At 40.1% G+C, this 27,545-nt stretch overlaps 1 protein-coding gene and 1 long non-coding RNA gene across 3 annotated transcripts; one reads left to right on the forward strand and one right to left on the reverse strand.

The window, feature by feature from the left end:
* Positions 1–242: 242 nt before the first annotated feature.
* On the reverse strand, positions 243–27,177 carry LOC138980515 (E3 SUMO-protein ligase PIAS2-like). 2 transcript variants are annotated; one of them, XM_070353413.1, is made up of 13 exons: positions 27,103–27,177; positions 26,432–26,592; positions 26,006–26,106; positions 22,945–23,085; positions 16,452–16,536; positions 16,150–16,200; positions 15,707–15,797; positions 12,940–13,074; positions 12,310–12,415; positions 11,792–11,865; positions 11,157–11,317; positions 8,861–9,018; positions 243–5,526 (listed from the first exon to the last, which is right to left on the reverse strand). In XM_070353413.1, the coding sequence occupies exons 1-13, from the start codon at positions 27,124–27,126 to the stop codon at positions 5,015–5,017; spliced, it is 1,800 nt and encodes a 599-aa protein (XP_070209514.1). In that variant the 5' UTR covers positions 27,127–27,177; the 3' UTR covers positions 243–5,014. The 2 variants fall into 2 exon arrangements, with proteins under 2 accessions (XP_070209514.1, XP_070209507.1); XM_070353406.1 differs by having other exon boundaries at positions 8,846–9,018.
* LOC138980545 (uncharacterized) lies at positions 17,423–22,199 on the forward strand. The gene is made up of 2 exons (XR_011460380.1): positions 17,423–17,502; positions 19,531–22,199. It is a non-coding gene; the product is annotated as an uncharacterized lncRNA (long non-coding RNA).
* Positions 27,178–27,545: the final 368 nt, after the last annotated feature.

Raw genomic sequence — 27,545 nt, forward strand, 5'->3', positions numbered from 1 at the left:
ACCAACATTCACCCATGCACACTTTCGCTTTCACTCGCACACAGCTGGATTTCAGCTTACCGCAGAGCAACATGCACCCGGCTGCACACTACCTGTTTCACACACACAGTTAGAATTAGCAACATTCTCCCCTACACACTTTGTTTCACACACACACAGCCGAAATGTCAGCTTCTTGCAGAGCAACATGCACCCCTGCACAATTTGTTTCACACACTCACACACACGGTGACACACACAACTATCTTTCAAATGCTTTATTTTTTTCATCCATGGACATGTTATTCCCCTGCCCAGCTGACATGTTCACAAATACCGCAAGAAACAACACTGAAGAAAAGAAAAACATAAACTGGATTCTCACACAGACAGTTCAATGTTGCAGCGAGTGCACATTTTTCCATTTTAACATCGGTACCGACTCTTCATCTTGATCACACAATGTGAAGACAAGCAGCTCACAGCAAAAAGCAAACAGCATCAATTACATACAGCAAGCGGACCCAAATACTTTGTCGGTGAGTTTTGTCCTCTATTTTTTTCTGCTGCTTAGCTGTCGTCTCATTCTCACCAACTTTTGCAGCAAACGCCTTCTGAATTCCTTGCACAAAATAAATAATAATAAAGTTAACAAGAAAACCTAACAGATAACTGAACATGAAAATATGTAAACAGTGCAATGCCAAATTCAGTATCCTGACATGAGGCCACAAACAAAGCTATAGTAACAGGTAAGAAAAGGTACACCAACTCAAAGACAGGAGGAAGGGTTCCTCTTCAGAGGCAGAGCACAAACGAAAGTGTCAGAGACATGGTCTTTCAGAGATATATCACCATCTTAACACATTTTGCTACAGAGTAAGTTCCAAACTGACCTGGCAGTGTTTTAACGTCATCTGTCAATTTGTTAGACTTGATTTCATTATGTCCTGTTGAGTTACTTAATCAAAACAAGTTGTGTACAGCAATATCAAATAAAGACACTAAGTCAGTCTGTCGGCCTAAACATCAAATTTGAACTTATAAGTCTTTACGGAGACCCAGTCCTGGCTGACAGAAACCTGTCGACCCTGACAGTGCTGTCTCAGTATCGTGTACACAGGTGGACCCAATTTGCATAAAAAGGATTTTCATTGATTTTAAACTCTATATTAATTATTATTCTCCACTCATGTACTCTTGTGTTTTTTGCACCAGTGGGGTTTAACGTGTATGGCCACCATTTATACGCCCGCCATTTAGGAAGCCATACATAGATTTTATGAGGAATTATCTATACATTTTAGAATTCAGAATGAAATAAAGTATGCAACAAAACCTCCTTCATGTCCGTTATTGTAATTTTGATTTCAGGCAAAATTTTTATTAATTAACTGGGCAAATTTTAAGCTTCTTAGCTGAAATGCAATCCTATTGTTCAGACTGGGTCAAAATTTCAATCAATTTGATTAAAAAAATGCGGTTGCCACAGTACCACCTCAACTTTTGTTAAAAATTAGATATGTCGTCAGATATTCCTTGAACTAATTTGAAATTTGTCAGGGTTAACATCTGAAAAAACTTGACAAGTAAAATTTCAAGATCATTTGTCCGGTAGTTTTCTAGGAATCACTCTAAACACACATACACAGTACACTGCCCTTGTCACGATTCCCAGTCTACTGAAACACAATTAGTCAAAATTGACTAAATGTAACAGCGGATTTCCAGAGAACTTCCTTTTTCTTACTCAAGGAATTTCAAAATGTACATAGATAGCAAGATATTTAAAATAAAAACATAAAACAATGCCATACTCTGAATGGACAATAACTGTAGCACTCATCTTCATACACTACCCCCTGATTTGTAGATGTTTGCCATTTTGAAGCAAACATTTCTTTGGCCCTCAGAAAGAAACATTCACTTGTCCAACAAGATTTTTTTTCTCGAAATATGAAAAATACCCAACATATGAAAGGAAAGACCGTGAAAAAATGGTGGCAGCTGTTGAGGTTAAACAGTCATGTCAAGATACACCAAAGTTCAACAGCCCGTTTTCTTTGCTGAGTGGGGATTTTTGATGAAGCGATTTCTAAACACAGTAGTAGCTTTTTGTGGGAAATTAATTCATAACAAGGGCGGGGATGTAGCTCAGTCGGTAGCGCGCTGGATTTGTATCCAGTTGGCCGCTCAGCGTGAGTTTGTCCCCACGTTCGGCGAGAGATTTATTTCTCAGAGTCAACTTTGTGTGTAGACTCTCCTCGGTGTCCGAACACCCCCGTGTGTACACGCAAGCACAAGACCAAGTGCGCACGAAAAAGATCCTGTAATCCATGTCCGAGTTCGGTGGGTTATAGAAACACGAAAATACCCAGCATGCTTCCTCCGAAAACGGCGTATGGCTGCCTAAATGGCGGGCTACAAAACGGTCATACACGTAAAATTCCACTCGTGCAAAAAAACACACGAGTGTACATGGGAGTTTCAGCCCACGAACGCAGAAGAAGAAGAATTCATAACAAATTCTTACTCTACACAGGAAGCAGCCAGGATGTTGATTTTTGATATATGTATGTGTCCAAGTGGAGGGATGGCCTTACCCCATGTAAAAGCCTGGCCAGGTCTGAGGTGGTGAGCCCCACTATTTTCATGGGAAGGATTGTGCCTTTAAAACAAAGAGCTCTATGTTGCCAATGGTTTCATTTCTGTTCATCATGAATTTTACTTGCAACAGCTTTGGCCCAATCAAAGAGAAAAACTTCATCCAAGAACCTATGTGAAAACCATGCACAGAAAACACAAAACATAATTTAAATGAATTTACATTTGGGAAGGACAGAAAACGTAACACTAACACTGCCACGCTTGAACATTTCATCAAAGGAGAAGATCATCATTTGTGAACATCAAGAGAAACAGGCTTGTTTTATACAAACAATAGAACATAAACATACAAAAATACTCTGTGGCACAAATGTGTTGACTTTAAGGTGCACCATCGGGATAACTGTAGTTTGTGAGAGAGATACTCAGATAGCACTGACATCGGATAATCTGAGCGATAGCTTTTGACATCGGGTAATCCAAGATGGCCTTTTGACATCAGATAATTTGCAAGATAGCTCTTTCACATCAAATAATCTGAGAGACAGCTTTCCGACATCAGATAATTTGAGAGAGATAGCTGTTTGACATCAGATAATCTGAGAGAGATAGCTGTTTGACATATCTGAGATAGTCTTTTGACATCTGAGAGATGGCTCTTCAACAGGTGCCAGGCATTGTTCTGTGCACTTCTGCTTTCAGGTGCTTGTAGACTAGAAACTACACCATCAAAGTAACATTATTCTTGTGTGTTGCAGGCATGGTACTGTTCTGAAAGAGATTTTCACTGAAAATGTTTGACTTCTGGCCACTATTGTCTGGGTTCCTGGGAGCTATCATAAAAATATTTAGGAATTGCAGTGCTGAAAGTGCAAGTGGCAAGTATTTTACTCGCCATGGCGAGTGGAAACATGTGACTGGCGAGTAGAAATGTTGATCTACTCGCCAAATGCGAGTAAAGTTGCTGAAACAAATTGTTTGTTTGGCTAGTAAAGTTTGCTCTCTAGCAAGTACATTTTCAAAATCACTAGCCAAAGGCTAGTCCACCATTTTTTGGACTTTCACTGTTTCAGGCCTGAATTGTTTACTTTTGCTGATTTTCGCAAAATTGCAGCTTTGTACCATGCCTGATGTTAGGAACACACTGCACAACATACAGAACTGCTCTTTTGGATGCACTTCTGCTGCCAATGTTTTCAATTCCCTATTTCTGGAAAAAGACAGCTGGACGTTCAGGCAACCTTTCTAGGATAATGTGTCTTAACAGTTGACAAGACTAGGCTTCCCAAAACATTTTCTGGAAAGTAGTTATACCCAATCAGCTTCAAGCACCTGAATATGAAAATGCAAAGATCGATGTCTGATAGTGGAGAACACTCAGAAACAAGGTTGCGAAATGAATGGACAGCAAAGACCTCTTAAACGGTCAATATTATGTTGTGGAATGTTAAAACTTTGAGACAAAATATTCAAGCTTCAAGTTCAGTCTGACTCGACAGTCCAATAAACAGATCACAGGTACTTCGTAAGAGGAAAAAACTGGACCATCTCCTTGAAGCCCAATTCCCTCTCATGTAACTTTCTGTGGTTTATTTGTCTTTCTGCAAATTAACCAAAACTGAGCTGTTTTTTTGTTGTCTATTATAAACATTCTTACATTCCAGAACATAATTTTGCTTGTTTAAAAAAAAAATTAATGTTATTATTCCAGTACTTGTGGTTCTTGTACAACAAATGGGTGGACAGATAGCGAAAACAAGATAACACATATGATACACAATGCATTTACATTTATATACATGTATGTCAATGCAATATCCACCAAACATATATTAGTGATGCTTTACAATGAGAACCAGACAACCGACATTTGAGATGATTCCAACTGAGAACGATGATATCTTGAAACAGTCAGAATGCTGTTAGTGAAGAGCCTCAGAATCACCACAACTTTACAGACAAAATTAAAAGCACAAGCTGGAGAGCAGGGCGAAAAGAACGATAAAATCTTCCAAGTTGTGTAGAGCTGCTTGTCACGTGCTGTCCGTTCAGTGGACATGATGCACGTCCATCACTACACAAGCTGCCATACACACAACGATCCAAGCCTCAAGTTTTCTCGATGCAAACAGGCTGTGAACGCTCAGTCTCTCTCACCTGCGTGTTTTACACTACAGTCAATGTAATTTCTCTTCTCCTACTGTCCATCCATACACATCACCATCCACTCAAGTTAAATTAACCTGTTAATAACCTGTTGGCAAGCTCTCTCCTGTCATAGGGGTAATAAGCCTTCAGTTCGGACAGGAGAGGATCACGCACACAGACATATGTACGCTGCTTCACAGTTTGTATTTCTCTGTTTTGAATGACCCAGTGGTCCCCTCACCACAACACAGCACACCACAATTTCCCACCATCTTCCTTCTTAGACACCCCATGAAAGGCCGTGAAGAAACTCCTCAAACTCCGCCTCCGAGAGTGCCTCCAAGTTAATTGGCGGCATACCCATACCTGTGTGCTGAGGCGGCCCCACCATGAGAGGGGGCGGGCCGCCCATGGGAGGGGGGTAGGAACTGACCGACAGGCTCCGATGCGCCATATGAGGGTTGGGCTGATAGCTGTGGGCGGGAGGGGGCGTGTTGAGGACGGGGGCGGGGGATGGCTTGGGGGAGGAGAAGGGGGACTGTGTGGTGGAGTGGGAGGAGGAAACGACCATGGGGGAGGGGCTGGCCGAGAGGGAGTGTACCGACAGGGCCTGCGGGGAGGGGGCATCAAGGTTGATGACAGCCGGGGACATACAGCCGCTGGAACTGCTGGCCTCCGAAGAGTGACTCGGACCCGGGGTGATGGTCACTGGCGTTCCGCACCCTGGCTTCACATCCTCCTCCTCATCTGAACTGTCCAACGTCAGGTCAATGACGTCGTTCTTTTTGCTACCTGGAAACAGCATGGCACAATCACTACAATACATCTTGCAATTTGGAAGTGTATTGACATTTTTCTTTACCTGAAAAAACTGTACATCCACTTCAGGAACAACGCTTACTTGCAAGGCAGTGTGCGCGCTTACCTTATGCACAAGGTTTTCCTGGTTCCCCCAAACAAAGCAGACAATGACTAAGACTTTCTTGGAACAGGAAGACAACAGAACTATGTACAAAACATGACACCAAAAGTCCACATGGGGCAGTTTTACACAGAAATACGGTATTCTCTTTCTTCTGAGCTCACTGCTAATAACCCTTACTGGACAAGCCTTTGCATGTGAACATAAACACCAAAACAATAAGCAAAACCTGGCTATGTACATGAATAATGTCTTCTATGAACATGAACGTGCAGTGGGAGGGGAGAGAAAAAACATATCCATGGATGATTTTTACCAAAATGTTTTTTTATAAATTAGAAATAATCTGAATCAAGCTTGTACAAAGTTTGTTTCACTTTATTTTCATCTGAAAAGAAAATGAACACCAACAAAAAATGCAAACAACTTGAAGTATCAAATGAAAAAATAAGTCGAAGCTATTTCATGTGCAGGCTGCTAAGACAGCAAGTTCAACAATCTGATTATTAAACTGTTCCTGCATGAACTTCTTTTTTCTTGGCATTGCAGTATCAATTTTCAGAGTTGGAGATGGCACTGATTTCTGTATGCGTAAGATCCAACAGTTTGTCACTTTGTGTCTGAAATCTTGAGCCTAGTTCCAAGGCAAGCAAAACGTGCATCCATTTTTCTTAGCTTTGCATGCAAGCAAAAGTCTTGAATCCTCTTGACAGGTGCACAAAATTGGGTTTTCAGTGTTCTGTGCAAGCAGGAGAGAAATGGATCTTGGGACCTGGGTACAATGATGCATGTCACCACATCTCGACATCTTCATCAGACGTATCACCTGTCAGGTCTACAATGGATCTTCTGGTTGCACGCCCTGGAAACACACACGTCAGCCCTACTAGAATACACTGCCACCACCATTACTAATAGACACTAATCCTAACATTTTAAGTGGCAGTGTCTCACACTAAGAGGATACTAGTATTAACACAAAAATGTGATGAAAATGAAAAAAATGAAATGAACATAATCTATTATGTTAACAACTCCCACACTGCTACTGAAGCACAAACACCACCACCACTCCAACAAGCCTATTAACACATTTCTAAACACTAGTGTTAACATGTATTTAGTTTCATTACTGACACGCACTAGTTTCATTACTGACACGCACTATTTTAACTTTGCCAGGGATATCAGACAAACACCAAAAAGGACACCTACATAAAAGCAAAGGAAAACAAAGATACAAGGGGAAACAGAGCAACAAATTCAAAAATGTTAGTTTCATACTGAACTATTATCGCAACTATGACTATCCTCAGAAACAATGAAAAATGTGAGAGGTTGAATAGACATTCTTAAAATGAAAATGATCATTTTACCATAATGTCAAATTACCATACTGATGGAAGTAAGCTTGGTTTAAAAAAAAGAGGAAAAAAAGACTTATTTTCAGCTATTGTTTGATAACAACTTCAGAAGCTGCACTACTTGGGATAAGGAGTAGCAACTGTTATATTTACAAAGCAAGAAAGAAAGTCGCAATTTACATAACACATTCTTTCCATTATAGTTTATACATATTGCCAAAACTGTACTCAAGTTATACTGAACTTTACAAATATTTTCATGAAAGTGTTTACACTCACAAGAAAAAATTCTGAAAGTCTGCATGAGTGAGCACTGACTTTTTGTATTACAGCTGGGTCTAAGTAAAACCCACGGTTACAAATGTTTTAATCAATAAATTAGTAAATGGCTATGTATATAGACAAACTAACAAACAAAAAAAGCAAAGGAACAAAATAAATAAGTAAGTAAATACATAAACTAATTCTCCATCTAAAAATTACTCAGCATAAATAACACAGGTGGCAAGTGCAGTGGTATCTATCTAAAATTAAAATGTGTTCATTTAGGATAAACATATTTTGATAAACAGATCAATGAGAAACACATAATTTACTCAGAGGTGTCCTCTCATCGGAGGGGTCTCACACTGCAAGTACCAGTGTACTTTCCTTTCTTGTTAGTACAATCACCAGTCCAAAAGACACGCACCAAGAATTATAACAACACACACAAAACAAAACACAAGAAAGGTAAGTATTTGGAATATTTCAGACAAGTTGTTTGGCTATCGCCATTTTGAGACCGGCGAGACAATGCTTAAATGAGCCCAGTCCCTTTTTGGTTTATTGTTTCATTATTCTCTGTTGTTTGGTCCATTTCAAGGATCACTAGATCAATGCATTAGTTAATGTCTTGTTTTGTCTTCTTCTTCTTCTTCTGCGTTCGTGGGCTGAAACTCCCACGTACACTCGTGTTGTTTTTTTTGCACGAGTGGAATTTTACGTGTTTGTTTTGTCTATGACTAAACGTTCCCAAAACCTACCTTTTTACATTTCGTCAAGTTTGACTAAATGTTTTAACATAGACGGGGAATCGAGACAAGGGTCATAGTGTATGTATGTGTGTGTGTGTACGTGTAGAGCAATTCAGACAAAACTACTGGACCGATCTTCATGAAACTTGACATGAGAGTTCCTGGGTATGATATCCCCACACATATTTTTTTATTTTTTTTATTTTTTTTATAAATGTTTTTGATGACGTCATATCCGGTTTTTCGTGCAAGTTGAGGCTGCACTGTCACGCCCTCATTTTGTAATCAAATTAATTGAAATTTTGGTCAAGCAATCTTCGACGAAGTCCGGACTATGGGATTGAATTTCAGCTCAATAGCGTAAACATTGATGAATTAAGTTTGCTCATTAAAATCGAATTTTCACTAACAGATTTTAGAATGATTGCATCGTATTCCTCAGTTTCTCCTGAATTCAAAAACATATACATATGTTATGTTTACTCTAAAAATGTGCTAAGAATTACAGAAATAGTTTTAAGTACTGCGTTTGCAAGCCACGACCGGGCAGAGACGAGCGTGACCCGTCTCGGTCTTTGAGTGTCGGTTAGTCGAGACTATCCTAATATAAGTTGTCTTGGCAATGATTGTTTTTTGGTGTTAATCTTTTCCTTCGATGCCGACAGCTTGACTAAATGTTTTTATATTGCTTCACGCGACTTGTTTTACTCTTGATTTTGGAATGTTAGCAGTTATACGTTTCAGATTTCTTGCTAACATGCACCAAGTTACACCAGAGCTACTGCATGCAAATGAAGCACAGACCATACCTGTTTTAGTAGTACCTGAAGAAGTAGAGGAAGAGGCGGAAGAAGGCTTGGGAGTGGAAGGACTGGCGTGCACATGATGGGGCTTGGGCTGTTTGAGCGGTGTCCAGTTCCCGTCTTCGTGGAAAACAATTTCGCTGATCTCGAGTGACTGTCGGAAAATCTCAACAAAGTACCTGGGTTGTGAAAAAAAAAGGGCAAAGAGTTGAAGATAATCAGAATTTTTTGTTTAAAGCTATCTCAATACAACACTCAGTTTTCTGTTACTTTTATTGTCAATTAATTAATGTCTACTTCTTTGGGTAGTATATATATGAAATTTCCTTGTTCTTTTTTTTACCTAATCCACACCGAAGACTTACCACATACCTATTCTTCCTTTCTTACTTTCATTTCTGCTGCTATAATTATAATAGGAAGAGTTTTCTTCAGCTTGATCACAAGCGACTTATCGACTGGATTACCATCAAATTATTTCATGACTAATTGATCAACTATAGGGTTAATACCCCGACCATAATTTCAAATGATATGCGTAAAAATCTCATGTCTGATTGCTATGACAATGGGTCAAAGCAAGGTAAGTGCATCGCTCTTCAGCATCTTTGATCTCACCTTTGACCCCTATTTGTCAGAAGAAGAGAAACCTGCTAAATTTCTCTCTGTTGCCTTAACACTTTCTACCCCACCTATGTTGACCAAGTTTTTTTTAGCCGAGACCAGCTGTGCTGCAGTAGGTCACTCAGAATTGTAGAACTGTGTATCAACATGCTGGAATACAGGCGTTAGATCGACGTTACAGGAAGCGACTGAAGTGACTGTGTGTATGGATATATCCGTACCATGTCAGATAGAGCAATATGAGTGGGTACCTTGGAGACATTGAGTTAACAAAGTAGTCAAAAGGAAGGGGATTTGCATAAATTGTGCACAGGGATACAAAGTTGTAGGAAAAATAGCATGTCGATTATTTTTTTAAATTTGGCAAAAAGATTTGGCATGTAGATAATTGATTCTTGTCAAGTCCAAAAAGGTCAAAATGTCTTTCTTTCTTTCTTTATTTGGTGTTTAACGTCGTTTTCAACCGTTCAAGGTTATATCGCGATGGGAGGTCAAAATGTGAAAACAAGTCAATATTCAAATGCTGAAGATTTTCATAGCATAATTCATGTGTCAAGCAGGGGCACTAAGGAGCCTCTATCCACCTCAAGGATATAGACTCCAGGGGATGAATGTGTGCTTGGTGTGTGCGGGTAGTGGGGTATCAATAGGATGCCCTCCCTTGGACCACCCTAGTCTAGGGTTGTAGGCTGTGTCATGGTGGTTGGTTGCATATAGCATGTACCTGCTTGCTGCTCTGCCTGCGCTTGTCTGTGTTGTATGTGACGGCTGTTATGACATTAGCTGCAGTCTAAGCGAGGTATCCATTGTGGTGTAATCCCTCCGGACTAGATAAGTACTGCTTGTCTCAAGACCGACCTTGCGCCTCCACGCTGGCAGCCCTGGAAACTGGGTAGCGCGAGCCCCCAGGCTAAGCAAGGCGGATCGGGGAGGAGGATCTGCCCCCATGACGCGCGACCTGGTGTCCACGAACAGATCTCCCAGCTATGGGCAAATAGCACCTTCAGGGCATCCCAACGGTGGAACAGGCGGATGAGGAAGAGAATTCCCAACGGCTGTGAAGGCGGAGGAGGATGTCCTACTGAGTAGACCAGACTCAGACTGTAGCCATGGCAGGCAACTGGTCTAGGAGAAGCAAACTCCAAAGTCAAATCCCTGCACCGGCAGGATATCCGGGCCTCAACGGCAAGGCAGGCGGAAGAGGAGATTTATTTTTTTACTTTTTCTCCCAACGGCTGCAATGGCGGACGAAGGCACTCCAGCTATGGGGAACTAGCCGGGCAGAATGGACTCGTCAGCCCAGTAAGGCAGCTATTCTTGGGGAGGGAGCAACCCGAGTAAAAGCTTCAACCGGGGTGGGATCCTCGGAGAAACAATCCCCCTTGTGCTCCCAGGGTAGGACATACGGGCCAGGAGCTAAGGGTGGGGCAACCCCTACAGAAAACCTAGAGGGCTGAAGACGGAGGTATGGAGCCTGCATGGCGCTTCTCGAACAAATCACTGTACCACGCATTATCTGCCATCATGCATTGGCGAACGACAAGAAGAAGAAGATGTGTCAAGCAACTTGGGTATTCCTGAACGTCATCACATTATGCTCTATTCCTATTTGAGTATTTCTTCCCCACAAATAGGCATCATAACCAGTAAATCATCACTTAAGTTGCATTACAACACCTTGACCATGACTTACCCATCGATGATGAGTTTGTCGAAGGGGGCAGGCTTGTCGCACACAGGACAGATCCAGGTGGGTTTCTTCTCGTTCATCAGCAGAAACGTGGATGCATCAAAGCACTGCAGGTGGGTGCATGTGCTCGACCGACATGGAATTGTCATCCGCATCTTACCCAGCTGAAAATATTGGTAAGATAATTTGCTTTAAATACAAAACTGTACGGTCTTCTTTTCATTTGCATGTAAATCAAAGCACCTTCCGGTTTTCACCTTATAGCACCTGAAGATTAAGCCCCAAACACAAGTTATGAAAACACACTGTTCAAACTGACCCCAACAGCCTTAGATCAGTGAACCTGACAACAAAGGCGAAATAAAAGAACATTGTGGGTATATATTTTGAGAAATGGAGAAGAAAAGCATAAACATAGACCAAACTGCATACTGAACATATCTTCTGCTCATGTGAACCAAGTCACTTCATCCAAGCACATTCTTTGTACCAAAATAGGCACAAGCAAGAATAGACTAGAAAGTACATTTTCTGTACTTAAAACATGAGCACAAACTAACATCATCTCGCTGAATTATTTGTGCTTCACACTAATAGTAATACTAAGAGGAGAACAAATTATTCAAAAAAGAACTCACGGGACACATGAGGGACACTCTGAGACTAGTTGTTGCCACCTCACTATCTGGATCATGGGCAAGCTTTTCTTTGACTGAAAATGTAAAGAAACACTTTAAGACAATGGGAAAAACAAAGAAGGCAAAATACAGACCTAAATATGCGTTTGATAACTGTACTTATGAAACACCTTTAAGACAATAGGGAAAAAAGACGGCAAAACGCAGAACTGGTTATGCCTTTGACAACTGTGCTAACTTTCAAGAGAAAAAAGAAGCCTGATGAGCAAAACTTCTGCACTCAAAACTATTTTTGTTATTCAAGTTTAACAAAGTCAAATGTTTCCCCACTGGTCAAGTCACACAAAAAGCAAAATGTATCAATTCTCTCATAGCTATACAGACAAACCTAAATAATAAAACAAAATTCCAGTTATACTTTTTACATTCAAGGTCTGTTGTCACTAAAATGACATAAATGTTGTCTTGCAGCATTTAATATTATACAATCTTAGGGAAGAAACTGTGCTTGGACTCACTGAGGGCTCGTGTGTGGTCTGGATGTCTGTTGCCAAACTGTTTCAATCGCTGAAGAAGGATGTCTGAAGACAGACGACGCACCAAGTACACAGCCAAACAGTAACCCTGCAAAACACCAAGGCAAACACTGAGAAACAACCAGCAAAGAGCCCTCAAACTCACAAAAATGTTTCTTGATGACCAACAAGCTTCTAAATTTCGACGAAGACTGACTGGGTGAGGGTGTCTGTCTTTGGTTAGTTTGATAACTATCACCCAGGAATCCTAGGTTGTAACTCGTAGTGTAAACCACTGGCCATAAATCTAGCCTTTTACAAAGCACATTGTGAAAAGTGATGAATTGTGATCAATTCTAGAAATAACTCTATGTGAACAAATCTGACACGATTTCCTCAGTTATTTCTGAACATCATTTAAGCAGCCATTGCACTTCAGTTATGTCTGACCTTTCAGGACACACACGACCAAATCAGACAGAAATCTGCCATCCTGAAGAAGGCAGTTTATTGCTGGCGAAATATTGATGAAGAACATGCCTAACCTGGTTACTGTTGTGTCCTCTTTTTGTTTAGAAATCTGCCATGTAATGTACAATTTTATTTCACTTTCAAGTAACAGAAAACACCTACCCGACCAAACTCTGAGGCCCATGAGACATCCAAGTGATTGGAAACTGTCGGTGAAATTCGACACAAGGAGGTGATGTCCACCGGTCGACCAGGCCGCTTGGGTTCCACACCAGGTTTGGATGTTGGGATTGGATTCTGAAAGACATTCCACACTGTTCACTTTGTGCCACAAAAATTCTAATTCATAACAGTGTTGTGCCCAGGTCACTGTCTTCGGTCACTGGCACATACTTTTTTGATCCGACTCATTGGACTGACCCCTGGGCGTTCAACTGTCCGATAGTTTTGACATGTAGGAGGTCTTCTGACAATCTTTTTCTTCCTAAACACAGGACATCTGGACCTATACATACTTTCAACCCAGGTCCAACTGACTTTTTGTCATCTGAGGCTGGAAGCAACAATGACACAGCTTGCAGTTTCCTGATTTACACACAACACATACACACACAAAGAGAATAAAAAGAAACGATATAAAAACATTTAGTCAAGATCAACACCACAACCCAATCATCGCCGAGAGTACTTTCAGATAGTCTCGGCTAACCATACCAAAGACCGAGACGGGTCACGCTCGTCACCGCAAAGCACACGTCCGTAGTACTTACTGAACCTATTTTCTTTCATTCTGAGCACATTTTTAGAGTAAACATGACATATCTATATATTTTTGAATTTAGGAGAAGATGAGGAATACAATGCAATCAAATTTAAATCTGTTTGCGAAAAATCGATTTTAATGACAACTTTAATGAGCAAATTCATAAATTAATTTTTAAGCCTCCCAGCTGAAATGCAATGCCAAAGTCCCGGCTTCGTCGAAGATTACTTGACCAAAATTTCAACCACTTTGCTTAAAAATGAAGGCGTGACAGTGCCGCCTCAACTTTCACAAAAAGCCGGATACGACGTCATCAAAGACATTCATCGAAAAAATGAATAAAACGTGTGCAGACCTGTGCACACTCAAAACGCTCATCAGTAGTAAACAAACCAAATTTCAGTAGTTTTTAAAATGTTTCAGTAGTAAGCTGTAACAACAGTTCAAGACATAATTCTGCTCACAAAGCACACAAACTGAAACACTATGACGCAGTAGAATGGGAATGACTATTTATTAACAAGCCAAGGTGAAACATCAACACTGTTGTCTTCTTTGGTGACAGAGCTGGTGTCTCCTCTTCACTATCTGAATCTCGCACTCTTTTTTTCTTTTCCATGTTTCACTTCAATCACAAGTTGCCACGCAGACGCTGAATGAACTAAGTCTAAGAACAAAGACTCAATGCTGAGAACTCGCGTGCTTTCGGTAGATCGGAAAACATCTTTTCAGCGCAACGGCCAACTAATTGGTCAAAACATCTTGAAACAGAAAAAAAAGTACAACATTTTTTTGTGTGAGTAAAACATCGGAATTTCGGAATTTTAATTAAAAATCCATAGCACCGTATTCTGCATATAAAAATCAGAGAAATTACGGACAAACCGTAGATGTGAACAGGTCTGCGTGTGGGGATATTATACCCAGGAACTTTCATGTGAAATTTCATGAAGATCGGTCCAATAGTTTTCTCTGAATCGCTCTACAGATACACACTAATACACCACACCCTCGTCTTGATTCCCTGTCTATGTTAAAACATTTAGTCAAAACTTGACTAAATGTAAAAAACACCTCAAACACGAATAGTCCTTTGTACAAAATCACTTGATGAGGCCAGAGTTTTGTACTGCATTATCTACTTACACATGCACAGAAAGAAAGGGTTCTGGAATAACCAATATTGTAATTCAATCGAGTTTGCGTTTTAATGAAACAGATCCTGTGATTGGTCAGAATGCCCCAACTCATTAAAAATTACCGGTCACTAATTGTCGATAGTCACTCGCTAAAAAATCCATTAACAACCTGCTGGCGAGGCGCATTGATACAGCCTCAACTAGTCTCGGTTAGCTTTGAGGGTCATTTTACAAGTAGGAAATATGAAGTACCAGCGAAATACCGAGACCATAAGGTATGCGAAGTGATGACGTCGGATACGTGACGTAGGTTGATGCATGATTTCTTTCGGACTACGTCAGTCAATTCCAAAGATCGCTTTTGTGATGAAAAGAATTTGTTTTGAGTTTGTTGTCCAGAAACTCGTCAAAAAAGAAGGGAAAATGTATGTGAAAGAAAACAAAACAGGAGGAGAGTGATACGATAGGAATACAGAGACACATTTCTTGGGACTTGACCCTTGCAGGTAGGTGGACTGAAAGTAGTGTGTGAACAGAACAGAACCAATTCTGTCTGTTTACCATCGCATGAAAGCAGGAAAGAGATCGTCGTCAGATTGAATTACAAAACATTAACACGCTTCCATTTGAAACTTCTCGGTCTTCATCGTGGATTGACGCCCTCCCAAAGTCTAATTGAAGCCCTCCGTCGCTTCGCTCCGTCGGGCTTCAATTCCCGATGAAGACCTCGAAGTTTCAAATGGAAGCATGTTAAAGTGTAATTATATACCACAAACTGAGTCTCCTTGAAAAGGTCAGGAGAGTTTCAGTTTCTACTCTCTGTTCCCTGACAAAACCCATGCTACTTGCCCTTTGACAGCAAAATCAACTGAGCCAACACATATAAACATGCGCCGTGAAAGCTAAGACAGGCTTGTGGAAATCCTCAGAGTACAGACTACCAAGTATCATTAAACTGTAGCTCAATGACTAATGGAACTGCCAAAGTTGAGGAAAAGAGAAAAACATTGAAGACTAAAGCACTCACCGGTAGCTGAGCCATTTTACTGTTAACTCGCACACAGATACTGGGAGGGAAGTTGTCATCTTGCTCACAGCTCGTCTCCAACAGGCAGAACCTTGAACACAACCTCATTTACATCGCTGATCAGGTACTTCACAAAAAAACAAGGTCCATTAGAGGCCTTAGGCTTAAGCTAATTAGTTTCATGAAACTTAAAGGTACATTCCTTCTCATATAAGCTCTGTATGTGTACATCATGAATGTTTACCCAAGAAGAAATGCATCTTGAATACAGAATAGGCCCTCTCTTAAATAAAGACATACAATGATACATGGTAAAAATAAATAAACCTGCATTGTTTTTCACGAAACTGCTAAAATCACACAAATGTACCTGAAATTTACAGTGAACTTTATAACAGGACAAAAATCAACAGGTAAAAGGATGTAGAAAATGTTCCCCGTACCTCAGCTGCACCTGCACTGTGTATTCCATTTTTGTCCCTGGTCGAAAATCTCTGAAAGAAGAAAGACACTCATGTTAACTGACGCCTAAGAAATAAAACCTGAAGCATTTAGACACAATTTCAGCTGTAAGACTTAATGATAATCAGCAGCACATGATAAAAACAAATCACAAACATTTGATGATTTAATCTGAATTAGCAGTATCACTATCAGTTTTACACTCTAAGCAACACATATAAATTACAATTTGAAAATGCTGATAAAAGATATTCAAGCTTTATTGAAACAGTGAGAAACTTACCTTGACATTGCAATATCCTGAGCTTGTTGTGGAGTGAGGTGGAATACAAAATAGGACTCTTGGAACCGGCTGTTACTCTTTGGCACTGAAAGTAAAAAATAGAGTTATGGCACTGTGCAATGAACAGAAAGAGAAACAACCAGATGCAAAGGACTAGAAGCAAACAAAGAAATCAGTATTTTTTGCTCTCTTACAAAAAACAACAGCAAAAAATATCAAAAATACATTATATAGTAACAGGAATTCCACTACAAGGAGAAGACAGACACAAACAGATTTTTTCCCCTAAGTATATGGCCACGGCTCAGAAATGGCGTCGAACGCTATTTTCACCCGCTTCGTTTATTTGATCACTAATATCTTTAAACAGAGCTTCAATTAGAAAACGGAAGCATATTAGTTGCATCGGACACATGTTTACGTTTCTGTTCCTTCCGAAAATGGAATGCCGTTTGACGTTTTGTGATCATGACGATGCATTTAGTGCAGAAAACGGGCTGTGTTTTAGTGATTTTCTTGTGACATATTAACAGAGGTTGCATACGAATCATGTTTATGTTTAACTGTGAGAGGGACACATGCGAAAACTGACGTTTCCAAACTCCGAAAAGCCTGCAGATTACGTCGCATAGGTTTTTTTCAAAAAACGGTCTTCGCGGAGCCGAGCAGTTGGCCGGAAACACCCGAAGCGTTGGTCATAACGAATTGTCGCAAGAATGCTAGCGGAAGAATCTCTGTGTTTTATCAGCTATCGAACAACTTTTACCGTCTGACTGTATTCATATATATAATCACAACACTATCAAGTATTATTTGCCAGAAGAAAAAATTAGATTTGCGCGACGGTTTTCTGGTAATCAGAGCCAAACTAGTGAACTTGCCAAATTGTCGCAAGAGGACAGCGTTATGCACTACATTTTTGATCGGACTTTTTCGGTCCCAGAACTCTTTTATTAGTCATGTGACCGTTGTTCGCGCCATTAGCAACGGTTGACCTGGAGTGATCAGCTGGGAAGGTGCGAGATGAAAGAAGAAAGCGGAGAAAAAAGAGGTAAATGTTTTGTCGTAATTTTTTTCGATAGCGTTATGCACTACGTTCCCTCTGGTTTTTGCAGAGTATTTTGTGGATTGTGTCACAATGCATTAGTCTACGACTTGTGGTGTTTGAAATGTATGTCGGATTGATTCTTCCCATGTATGTTGCCAGAACAGACATTTTGAATTTTCACTTTGGAAGTGAAAAAACAAGGTTTTTGTCATCGATTGTTGTACGATTTGTCGTAGTGTTATGCACATACATTTGTGTAGGTCTTATCGAAGGAACCATTCAAGGAATAGTAGCAAAATTCATATTTGTAACAACGATTTGGAATAACTTGACAGTTTGACTTATCTTCACTTCGATCAATTTCGGCAAAGCCGTATGTTCCCGTTGTTCATAACTTTGCAACACAAAATGTGTATTCGAGGCATGCGGGTTCTGAATTAACAGATTTCTTTGTTTAAAATATGTTTTGAAAAGAAATAAATGGCTCAGTGTTACTAATGCTGTGTCAGCTTTGATATGGTTTTCGATGGAACAAAAAAATGCCCTTAATAATTAAAACCGGTGCAGTTCATAACTTTGCACCAGAGGTCTATTGTCTGATTTGTGTAAAGTTATGAACAGTAACCATATTCTTCTTGTTGATAATTATTTGGTACATTCTTGCAGGAAGACACTGCAGCTGATATTGTTGTTTGCTTCATTTTATTTCAGGCTGCGAGAAAACTTGAATTTGTGTTTTGTATGTATGTTCATAACTTTACAGAGCATGCTGTTTCCTGGGTGTGGTGAGGATGTCGCAAAGTTATGAACTGCAGTTAACACTGGCTTTTCTATGTTTTTGAAGTGAGATGTGATAGAGTTTTGCAGAAATAAGCCTCAAAGACAGAGATATGCTAGAAAAAAACACAGACTTTGTTGTTTCTGGATAGTGATGTAGTGTTGCTGCTGTTCATAACTTTACGCCGGATTTTTGATGTAAAGTTATGCACTGTCAGGAAACAGGTTGTTCACACAAAAACTAAATTATTTTGTTTTTATGCAGGAAGCTAAAGTGATGTTGGTTGGTGGATTCTGTTTCAGACACCTGGTTTGAATCTGTTTTAAGTTTCATGGTTCTTTCAGCTGTTCATAACTTTGCAAATCCCTAGCCTGCTTTGTGGTTGCTGTTTGTCGCAAAGTTATGAACTGCATTTGATACTGATTCTTCTATGGTTTTGAAGTGAGCTGTGATATTGTTTTGCAGAAATAAGCCTCAGAGACAGAGATATGCTTGAAAAATCACAGACTTAGTTGTTTCTGGATACTGATGTGGTGTTGGTGCTGTTCATAACTTTACGCCGGATTTTTGATGTAAAGTTATGCACTGTCAGGAAATGTGTTGTTCGCACAAAAACTGAATTGTATTGTTATTATGCAGGAAGCCAAAGTGATGTTAGTTGGTGGATTCTGTTTCAGACACCTGGTTTGAATCTGTTTTACGTTTCATGGTTTTTACAGCTGTTGCAAATCCCAAGCCTACTTCATGGTTACTGTTTGTCGCAAAGTTATGAACTGCATTTAATACTGATTCTTCTATGGTTTTGAGGGTAGCTGTTAGGTTTTTGCTGTTGCAGAAACTAGCTTTAGAGAGGGAATGATGGTTGAAGCAACACTGTCTTGGTAGTTTCTCAACAAAGCTTTGGTTTTGTTGCTGTTCATAACTTTGCAACACAAATCTGATGTTGAGTTGTATACCTTTTTTTATTGCTTTCAGTTTTTAAGAAAAGGTCGTAAAAAAAAGACAGGTCTTTAAAACGAGGGCCTCGTGATGTGGAGATTAAATGACATGCTATGGAGAAGAAAAAAAAATGTGAAAAAGCAAGGTCTTAAAAAGGGGCAAGTCTTTATATTAAGGTCTGAAGGGAAGGGATCTGTAATGAACAGGAAGTTGAAATTACTGGAGCAGCTGACTTAGTGGCCTGATAATGTATTTGCCTAGCTATTTATTGTTAGCATAAAACATTTCTCTGATTGCCATTGCTTCTGTTGCAGGTGACAAAGATTACAGATGAGGGGTGCTGGGGCAGGTACCTGGAGAAGATCCGTGATGCCTGATGGCTGGAAATGGCCAGCTGGACCAGTGTCAGAATTTTTTATTCAGTCGACCGATGTCGTGGCAGTCCTCCACAACTACTCCACTAAAACTTACAAGCGAGCACTTGTTTTCACCTTCAACTAAAAGTCAAACATTATGAATTCCTCATAACAGGTCTTTCTGTGTGTAATAGTGTGTTTCAACATGCTTTTCTGCTATGCGTGTTCGCATTTTTCTCACGGATTTATGTACAGTGCGTTTTCTGTGTCTGTGCAGTAATGTTATGAACATGTGTCAGTATCTGTAAGCGGGCAGAATCCAATCTTTAGCATAGTACCAGCGGAACTGGGGAGAGCACTTATTTATTTAATAAGGCAGCGCGAACTGTCTGTTTTCTTGACTGTCTCTTCTTCCAGATTGTTCCAATCAGCTATTGTTCTTGGAAAGTAGGAGAACTCATACTGGGGGGTCTGAGTGATTGTTTGAGTGATTGTTTGAATATTACTCAGGCTGTTGTTTTGTGCCAGTTAAGTCACAATGTTCTTTGTCTGGTATTCTTGGTTTGATTCGTCTTTTTCCAGTAGCCTCCTTGGTTATGAAATTTGTTGCAGGTAGTGCTGGCATCAGGCCTGTTGACACTTTGTAGAAAAAAGATCAGTCGCTGCTGCCGCCTTCTTTGCTGGAAGGGTTGGGAAACAAAGGTCGCTCAGCATCTTGGTAACACAGCCGGAGGGGCGGTCCCTATAGTTTTGGGTGATAAAACGGGCCGCCCGCCTCTGGACCATCTCTAGTTTGTTGATGTCCCCTTTAAGATGGCGGTCCCAGGCGACCGAGCTGTATTCCAGCGTGGACCTCACTAGGGAGATGAATGCTGTGCGCCTACACTCTTTGAGGCAGCATCGTGGGTTGCGACGTAGGAATCCAGTTGAGGAGTTGGCTTTACTTGTGATGTTGGCAACTTCCATGATAGATCCTCTGACATGGTACGCCTAGGTACGGATTACATGGTACTTGTTGCAGCATGTGTTGTCCAAGTTCGTAGGAGGGAGATGACAGGTCTTAGTCCAGATTTTGGGCTTGTCTGTATAATCTCTTCTTCCTTTTTAGCAGTTTCTTCAGATGATTGTTCAACCATGGTGGGCGGCTTCTTGGTGAGCATGTGTTGGATGGGATGTGTTGGTCAGTAGCAGTGAGGAGTTCGCCTTTGAATGTAGACCATAGCGAGTGGATGTCACAGCCCTCAGCGTTCATTGCTTGCAGCCACTGGGATGCTCGAGCCGCATCGGCTTTGAGATGTTCCCAGTTAGCCTTCCCATACTTGTAGCGTTTGCTGGGTTTCTGGCGTGTTTTGTGATCAGGAGTATATTATAGGAGGCAGTATTTCTCTCCAAATTGTGCAACTTGCTTTTGACTAACAGGAGTTTTGTTCTGTAACCTTAATATTAAGCTGTTGTGTGATCTTTCAGCCAAAATATTCATATTTGTTCAAAAGTCCATTCAGTTTGTCGTAAAGTTATGAACTCCATCTCTTTATTCGATTAATGTCTAAGTTGCAAGATTGTGCATAGCACCAGTGTTCTTCTTTGTGCATAAATGTATTATTATCATATGCAGTGTGTTAATGTTCTGCAAGGTTTGGCTGCTGTATTGAAAAAAATAAATTGTCACGATGTAAAGTTATGAACAACAAATAGCAACCACAGATTTCTCTGCCTGTGGGTCTATTAAATCATTGACTTTTGCCTGGTTGTTAGTGAATGTATGTTCTGTAACCTTAATAAGCTGTTTTGTGTAAGCACGGGGTGATCTTTTAGCAAAAATGTTCATGTTTGCTTACAATTCCATACAATTTGTCGTAAAGTTATGAACTCCACCTCTTTTTTTCGATTTATGTCTAAGTACTTTTAGTTGCAAGATTTTGCTTAGCATGAGTGTTCTACTTTGTACATGTATGTATTATCACTATATGTAGTGTGCCAAAGTTCTGCAAGGTTTGACTGCCGTGTTCGAAAAAGTAAATTGTCACAGTGTAAAGTTATGAACAACAAATAGCAATGACAGATTTCTCTGCCTGTGGGTCTATTTTGAGCTTCATTTTGGGCTAGTTGTTAATGCATTGATAGGTTTTGTCACTTTACTAAATCTCTCACTTGACTTGATACTTGTAGTCTAACTTAAATCAGATTTTCTGATTTTTTCTTCTTGAAATTCACTGTGAAAGTTATACAAGGGTTTATGGCATAATAGGAGCTAGATTTCGCATGTGAAACCGCTCAGATATTTGCTTGTGATGTTTGTAGGTTGGTTAATGCATAATTCATCTTAATTTTGCTGAAGAAAAGGTATGATTGGATCTTAATAGTCGTAGCACGCTCACATTGGTGTAATGTTATGAACAGCATGAGCAGGCATTTTTTTCTATAAGGTTTTTGGCTCACACTCAATCCTGTTTTTGTACATACATGTTTATTCAGGAGTTTAGTATCAGTTGCAATGTTTGTTTAACATGGAATGTGGTATAATTTGACTGAATCATTGTTTTATTCTTGTGACATGTTGTTAGAGTTATGAACAGCACATGAGTACTATTCTGTGTACTACGGATGAAATAAATGACCAATTTCTTCGGGACTTGTTGTGTTGGATTTGTTACATCGTTCTCCTCAAACTTAACGATATAAATGACACATTCTAACACAATCACCTTTTGTCACAACTTTAGACTCCATTTCTGAGCCATGGCCATATCAAGAAAACAAGGCACTTCTATTTTTGTAAACTAGCATTCAGGGACCGGCTTCGCCTGGGAGTTTCTCACTTCGACTCTTTATATTCTATTAGAATGATCAGCCATGCCTGCATGATAAGAGTTACCTCCTTTCAATGCATAAAACAGTAAGAGTTACCTCCCTTAGCTTCTAGAAATTCCCGGAACTGTCCAGTTATTTGTTCTTTCTTCATCTCTTCCCCTCATATGGGCCATAGTCTCTAATATCACTGGCATTATATGCTTGCTACAGGTGAACGGTAGGCGTTGAACTGGCATTGCACTATATAGGCTGTTATAGAAGGGGAGGTTCATAATCTGAGAAAGGAAACAATGAATCAAGAAACTAAACCCCAGGTGCATATCTGCGACTCCTAGGCAGCGTGCATGCACACTATCTTGTTCCTGCCTCTTGCCATCTCTGAGGTATGGTGACCACAGACACACACACACACTTACATCCATTCTTATATATATATATATAGTAGATAAATATATCCTATTTTTATTGATTATATCCTCCAAATAAAATGCACAATGACCAATTTTGAAAAATGAAACTCACAAACATCTGACCCTTGCCACTCACACACAACATACTTACTTAGACTTGTGGGCTTCAATAGCTCCCCTAGGATATCATAAAAAGGCAGTCGTTTGAAGCGCACATCAGGATGCACCGGAATTCCTGAGGGAGCTGGATTAATTGCTGCAGCCAGGTTTTTGCTGCTGAAGTCTAGTGCCCCTGTAAGACAAACATGGTAATATCTGTACCACTTACGAAACTTCAGAACGCAGTCACAAAAACACATCCAGAATTAATTTGAAATGCAAATTTTGTTAAAAGAGCATTAATTTTCATGAAAATACCCAGTAAACCTTGAAGTTCTCTGCCTAAACGAAAAAACAATAAACTTGCCAATGCAGTGATGTACATTTTAGTCGGTCTCCGGTCTCTGACCGATCCAATTTCCCCAGGACCTATAGCTTTAACCCCAGCAGGACACAGGTCCGATTAACCTACGGAAGAAGTGGTCAAGGGTTCGATCGTTTTTGACAATGAAGCGGACATGCGGACTGTTCAATTTTCAAGAGGAAAGATTGTTTCGGTTTTGCCAAGCGAAAGTAAACACTGCGTGAGGAAAGCTGGTTTCGGTTTTGCCAAGCGAAAGTATGCACTGCGTGTGACCAGTTTGTTGAGTGAACAAGGCACCATATGGGATCTGATTCTTTGAATTAATTTATCCTCAAGTTGGATCAAGAAGAAAAAAAGAAAACCGAACCCATATGGTGCCTCGAGTGCATTCATTGGCTCAGCAATAAATCGTTTAAACCAATGGGAACCACCCGTGCATGTTCGCACATGCACAAGGCATTACTTTTCGTCATAATATTCGGAAAAACCGTTGTGCGTTGTGCGAAATTAAAACGAAAGAGAAACGACATGGGTCCGAAAAAAAAGCTCAAAGCAGATAAAAATCAGCAGACATTGATGTCCATGCTGCGTTCGCCAGCCACTGTGGCTTCAGCTGAACCAACAACAACGTCAACCGAGAACGAACTCGTCGAAGTGGAGAGTGATGGTGAAAATGCCTGAAAAACATTGTCGACAGATGGACAGTGAAAAAACCCCGACAACTGTTCAAATAACTTTGAAATGTGATTCAATCCTTTGAGTATCTAGTCATGACAGTCGCGGAAGGTGGAAGAATTTAAACTGAAAAATCTTTTTAAATGCGGTTTTACGAGTCGTGTTTTTGTCCTATTGAAATTGCAATCTCAGGACACTGTGTCCTATTGATTTTCTGTCTTCAGGACAATTGTCCTAAAGGCTGCTAGAAAAATGTACATCACTGCCAATGATATCAACATTAAGGCTTCGTTGTTCGAAAGTTTCTGTAGAATGCATGGCATGGTTCACGTGAGCATCATATGTACACGTCCGTGATACTGGGTAACAACAAAATCAGTGAGTGACTTAACTTTGCTGGTCTATAAACTTGCTCTAATCTGGACGACCTACAGCGCACGGCAACATTTGCGCTGAGAACCGGCGTTTCCATCTGAGTGATCGACAAGAAGAAGAAGAAGATAAACTTGCTCTCACAAAGCCTTGGACTCAGTTGATGGTTTCATGTGATGTATGACAACTTTGTCTGATGAAATAAAACGTGTTTGCAAAAAAAGTTGTGTTTGTGAATTTAAAATTTTTGTTTTGTTTATCGAAGCATGGCCTCAAAATGGCGCTTGAAAGTGGGACATGAACAAAGCTTTGCACTTCTATGCGCTGGTATTTTTGTTAGAAACACCAAAGAAAATTTGTTGGGGCACATGATTTTAGGTTAGGACACATTTTTCCAATATAGGCAATAAAAACACAGAAAATAATATAACACTTAGTTATTTCAGATTTAGATGGAATTGAACAAAGCCTTGTCGTAAGTTACTTTCGCCTCCATAAACGGGAGAATGAATTGTCTAAAGTACTAACGCGCACACTTTACAGCAACAACATTATTTTGTATGCTGGATTATAACTCACTTAATTAATTGAGCAATAGATCTTTCAAAAGCATCAATGATCGGCGATAAACGCAGACGATTTTCCGATCACACTTGGTTTTGTTTCCTTCTGTAATGTACGCAAAGCACACTAACTGACTTCACACAGTCAACCCCTTTTTTTCAAAGTGCTCATGTCCCATAACTGATACCCAGTATCACAGACGTATATTATATGTCGCAAAAGCATGACCACAGCTTTTCTTGGGTTGAACTTGAAGCCCCAGTATGTCTCAAATGGTTTACAAAACGATTTAAATCTTCTCATGAAAAAAGCAGTTCTAACCTTATGGAACACACTTGCAATAGCATTTAATAGCATTAAATAAAACAGTTCGTTTGAATTGCTATTTAGCTCGCGTAAACCACACACCAGATTTCGTGGTTTATCTAACCCCTGAGCCATCGTGAACCTGTGTGATCCACTTTCCTTTTTTTCACAATTTAGTCGTCAGTTTGTGATTTCAATGCGACTGGCTGTATCTGCAATAGCACGTTATTGTGTACCTCTGATTCTAAAACGCAACAAACGACTGCAAGTCACACGAACTTGTTGGCGGTGGCTGGCTTCAAAGAAAGCGAGCGCTATGCAGAAAAATGGTCCACTTTGAGACACGACCTTTCGTGACCCTGCTTCCGAGCAATCTTTTTTTAAAACTTTCAAAACTTTGAATTGTACTGATCTTGTCTTGATGAAAAAAGAAATCTTTTATGATTTAGAATGTTTGTGTTACAAGATGTCAATTTATTTATTTAGATTTTAAAAGTTAGTTCTAGAGCCAAAACGAGGCGCCTGATTGTAGATAAGATGATCCATGAAAATAAATTCTTTGAAAATTTCTCACTCTCGATGGAAAGCAGCCAGGATGTTCCCGTTCGGTGAGCATTCAAATCGAGGGCGTTTGTACTGTGTGTAAAAGCCTGACACTGACAGTATCTGTGATAGTTTACGGGGGGCTTACTGTGCCTTTAAGGCTCTTCTAGTAATAAATAAAGTCATCATCAATGATTATTCAAACACTGCACCACATACAACCAGCAAATTATGTCAGAAGGCTGATGATTAATATAACACACACCCCTCACAAAAGACCTGTTCATACCTATCGGGGCCATCCCTGGGTTGACCATTTGTGGAGCAGCGTCCCCACCATCAATTCCTGTTGCGTCCAACCGCCTCCTGTGGTTGGACGCATATATTTGTCTGCAACAAATGCAAGTGTCACTATCAGTGCTCTGAACTCCTTGTGAATCAGCACCAAGCTGGTATAACGCAGGGTAATAGTTAATACTTATCGAGTTCATTTGAATCGTACTAGCTTTCTTATTCAAATTGAACAGTTTTAAAAGAAATCAAAAACAAAACTTCTGATCTGAGTGTTCAAATTCAACAGGTAGCTGAAACAGGATGTATCTGTATCTATATTACTACCAATTCTAAAATATTTCAACGCGGATTACTTTACCAAATAGTAAAATGATGTCCCTGTTATGTGCTGTATGAAAAACAGAGATAGTGAAGTGTTTACCTGTACAATTCCCTGATTTTTATTTGAACCGGAGTTGAACAACCTTTCTGTACAAGAAGCAATGCTCGCTGAAGTAATTCCTGTTTGCGTCCACTCTTATTTCGTCCAGCATATCCTAGCAACACTTGTAGCTCGGATACACGAAAGCTCATAACCATATGCTGAAAAAGACAAAAACAACATAGCAATTTAAAATTGTCACCCGAGGCAAAATAACAAACATTAAAAGATCATCATCCACATGGGAAACTGAATTGAATACAAAGACCTCGTGTGAGGAATCGTGATCGAAACACATCGCTCGCGGAACTGAGGGACTTCCGCAACACTGAGACATAAACTCAGGGACTCATTAATCACAAACTTTAGCAAAATGTTACTAAATGTTGGTGACCATGTCACGTACTGAAGGGAATCAACCAGGAACACGGGTTTACACAGTGCTTCAAATACACTCCTCAAAGTTCTGCTCGGAGCAGTTCTAACCTGATCCTGGTCAAAAACTATCACCGTGGTGGCAGAAAAATGTAACTGTCAGGCAAACCATCTGAAAAAAGTTCAACCCTCTTACACTGTTCCATTGTGAATAATTCACACACCATTTACACGTTCGGTCTGACTCAAAACAATCAAAGGTAACCGTGGAGAGGAAGGACAAAATGAAAATAAACCTTTAGTTCTTCGGAATCCGCCATTTCCAAACATCGTGTTCCCGATTGCGCTTGCGCAGTCGGGGAAATATCTGTCTCCATACCGTACCTAAGGTAAATGCGTACCCACAAATGAATCGCCAGACATTGGGCGCATTAAATAAAGGCTTTTATGCTCACCCACAACTTGTATCTTTCCGATAAAGTGTAAGTCTTTTTGAAAGCTAGTTAGAGTGTTCAAACGGCGTTCAAGACCTCTCACCAACTCTTTGAGCTTTTGACTTGAACACTAAGCCAAGGTGTGACGGATTACTGTGAGTACATCTCTGTTTTCCCGCCTTTTCCCGACCCCCCCCCCCCCCCCCCCCCAAAAGTGCACTGTGAACATGCAAGAGTCAAGTATCAGTGTTGAATATTGAATTGAATATATTTTGTGACTACTTGTACTTGTGACCATAGACCTA

Source organism: Littorina saxatilis, linkage group LG1, assembly GCF_037325665.1.
Source record: "Littorina saxatilis isolate snail1 linkage group LG1, US_GU_Lsax_2.0, whole genome shotgun sequence".
In the NCBI taxonomy this organism is placed as follows: Eukaryota; Metazoa; Mollusca; class Gastropoda; order Littorinimorpha; family Littorinidae; genus Littorina; species Littorina saxatilis.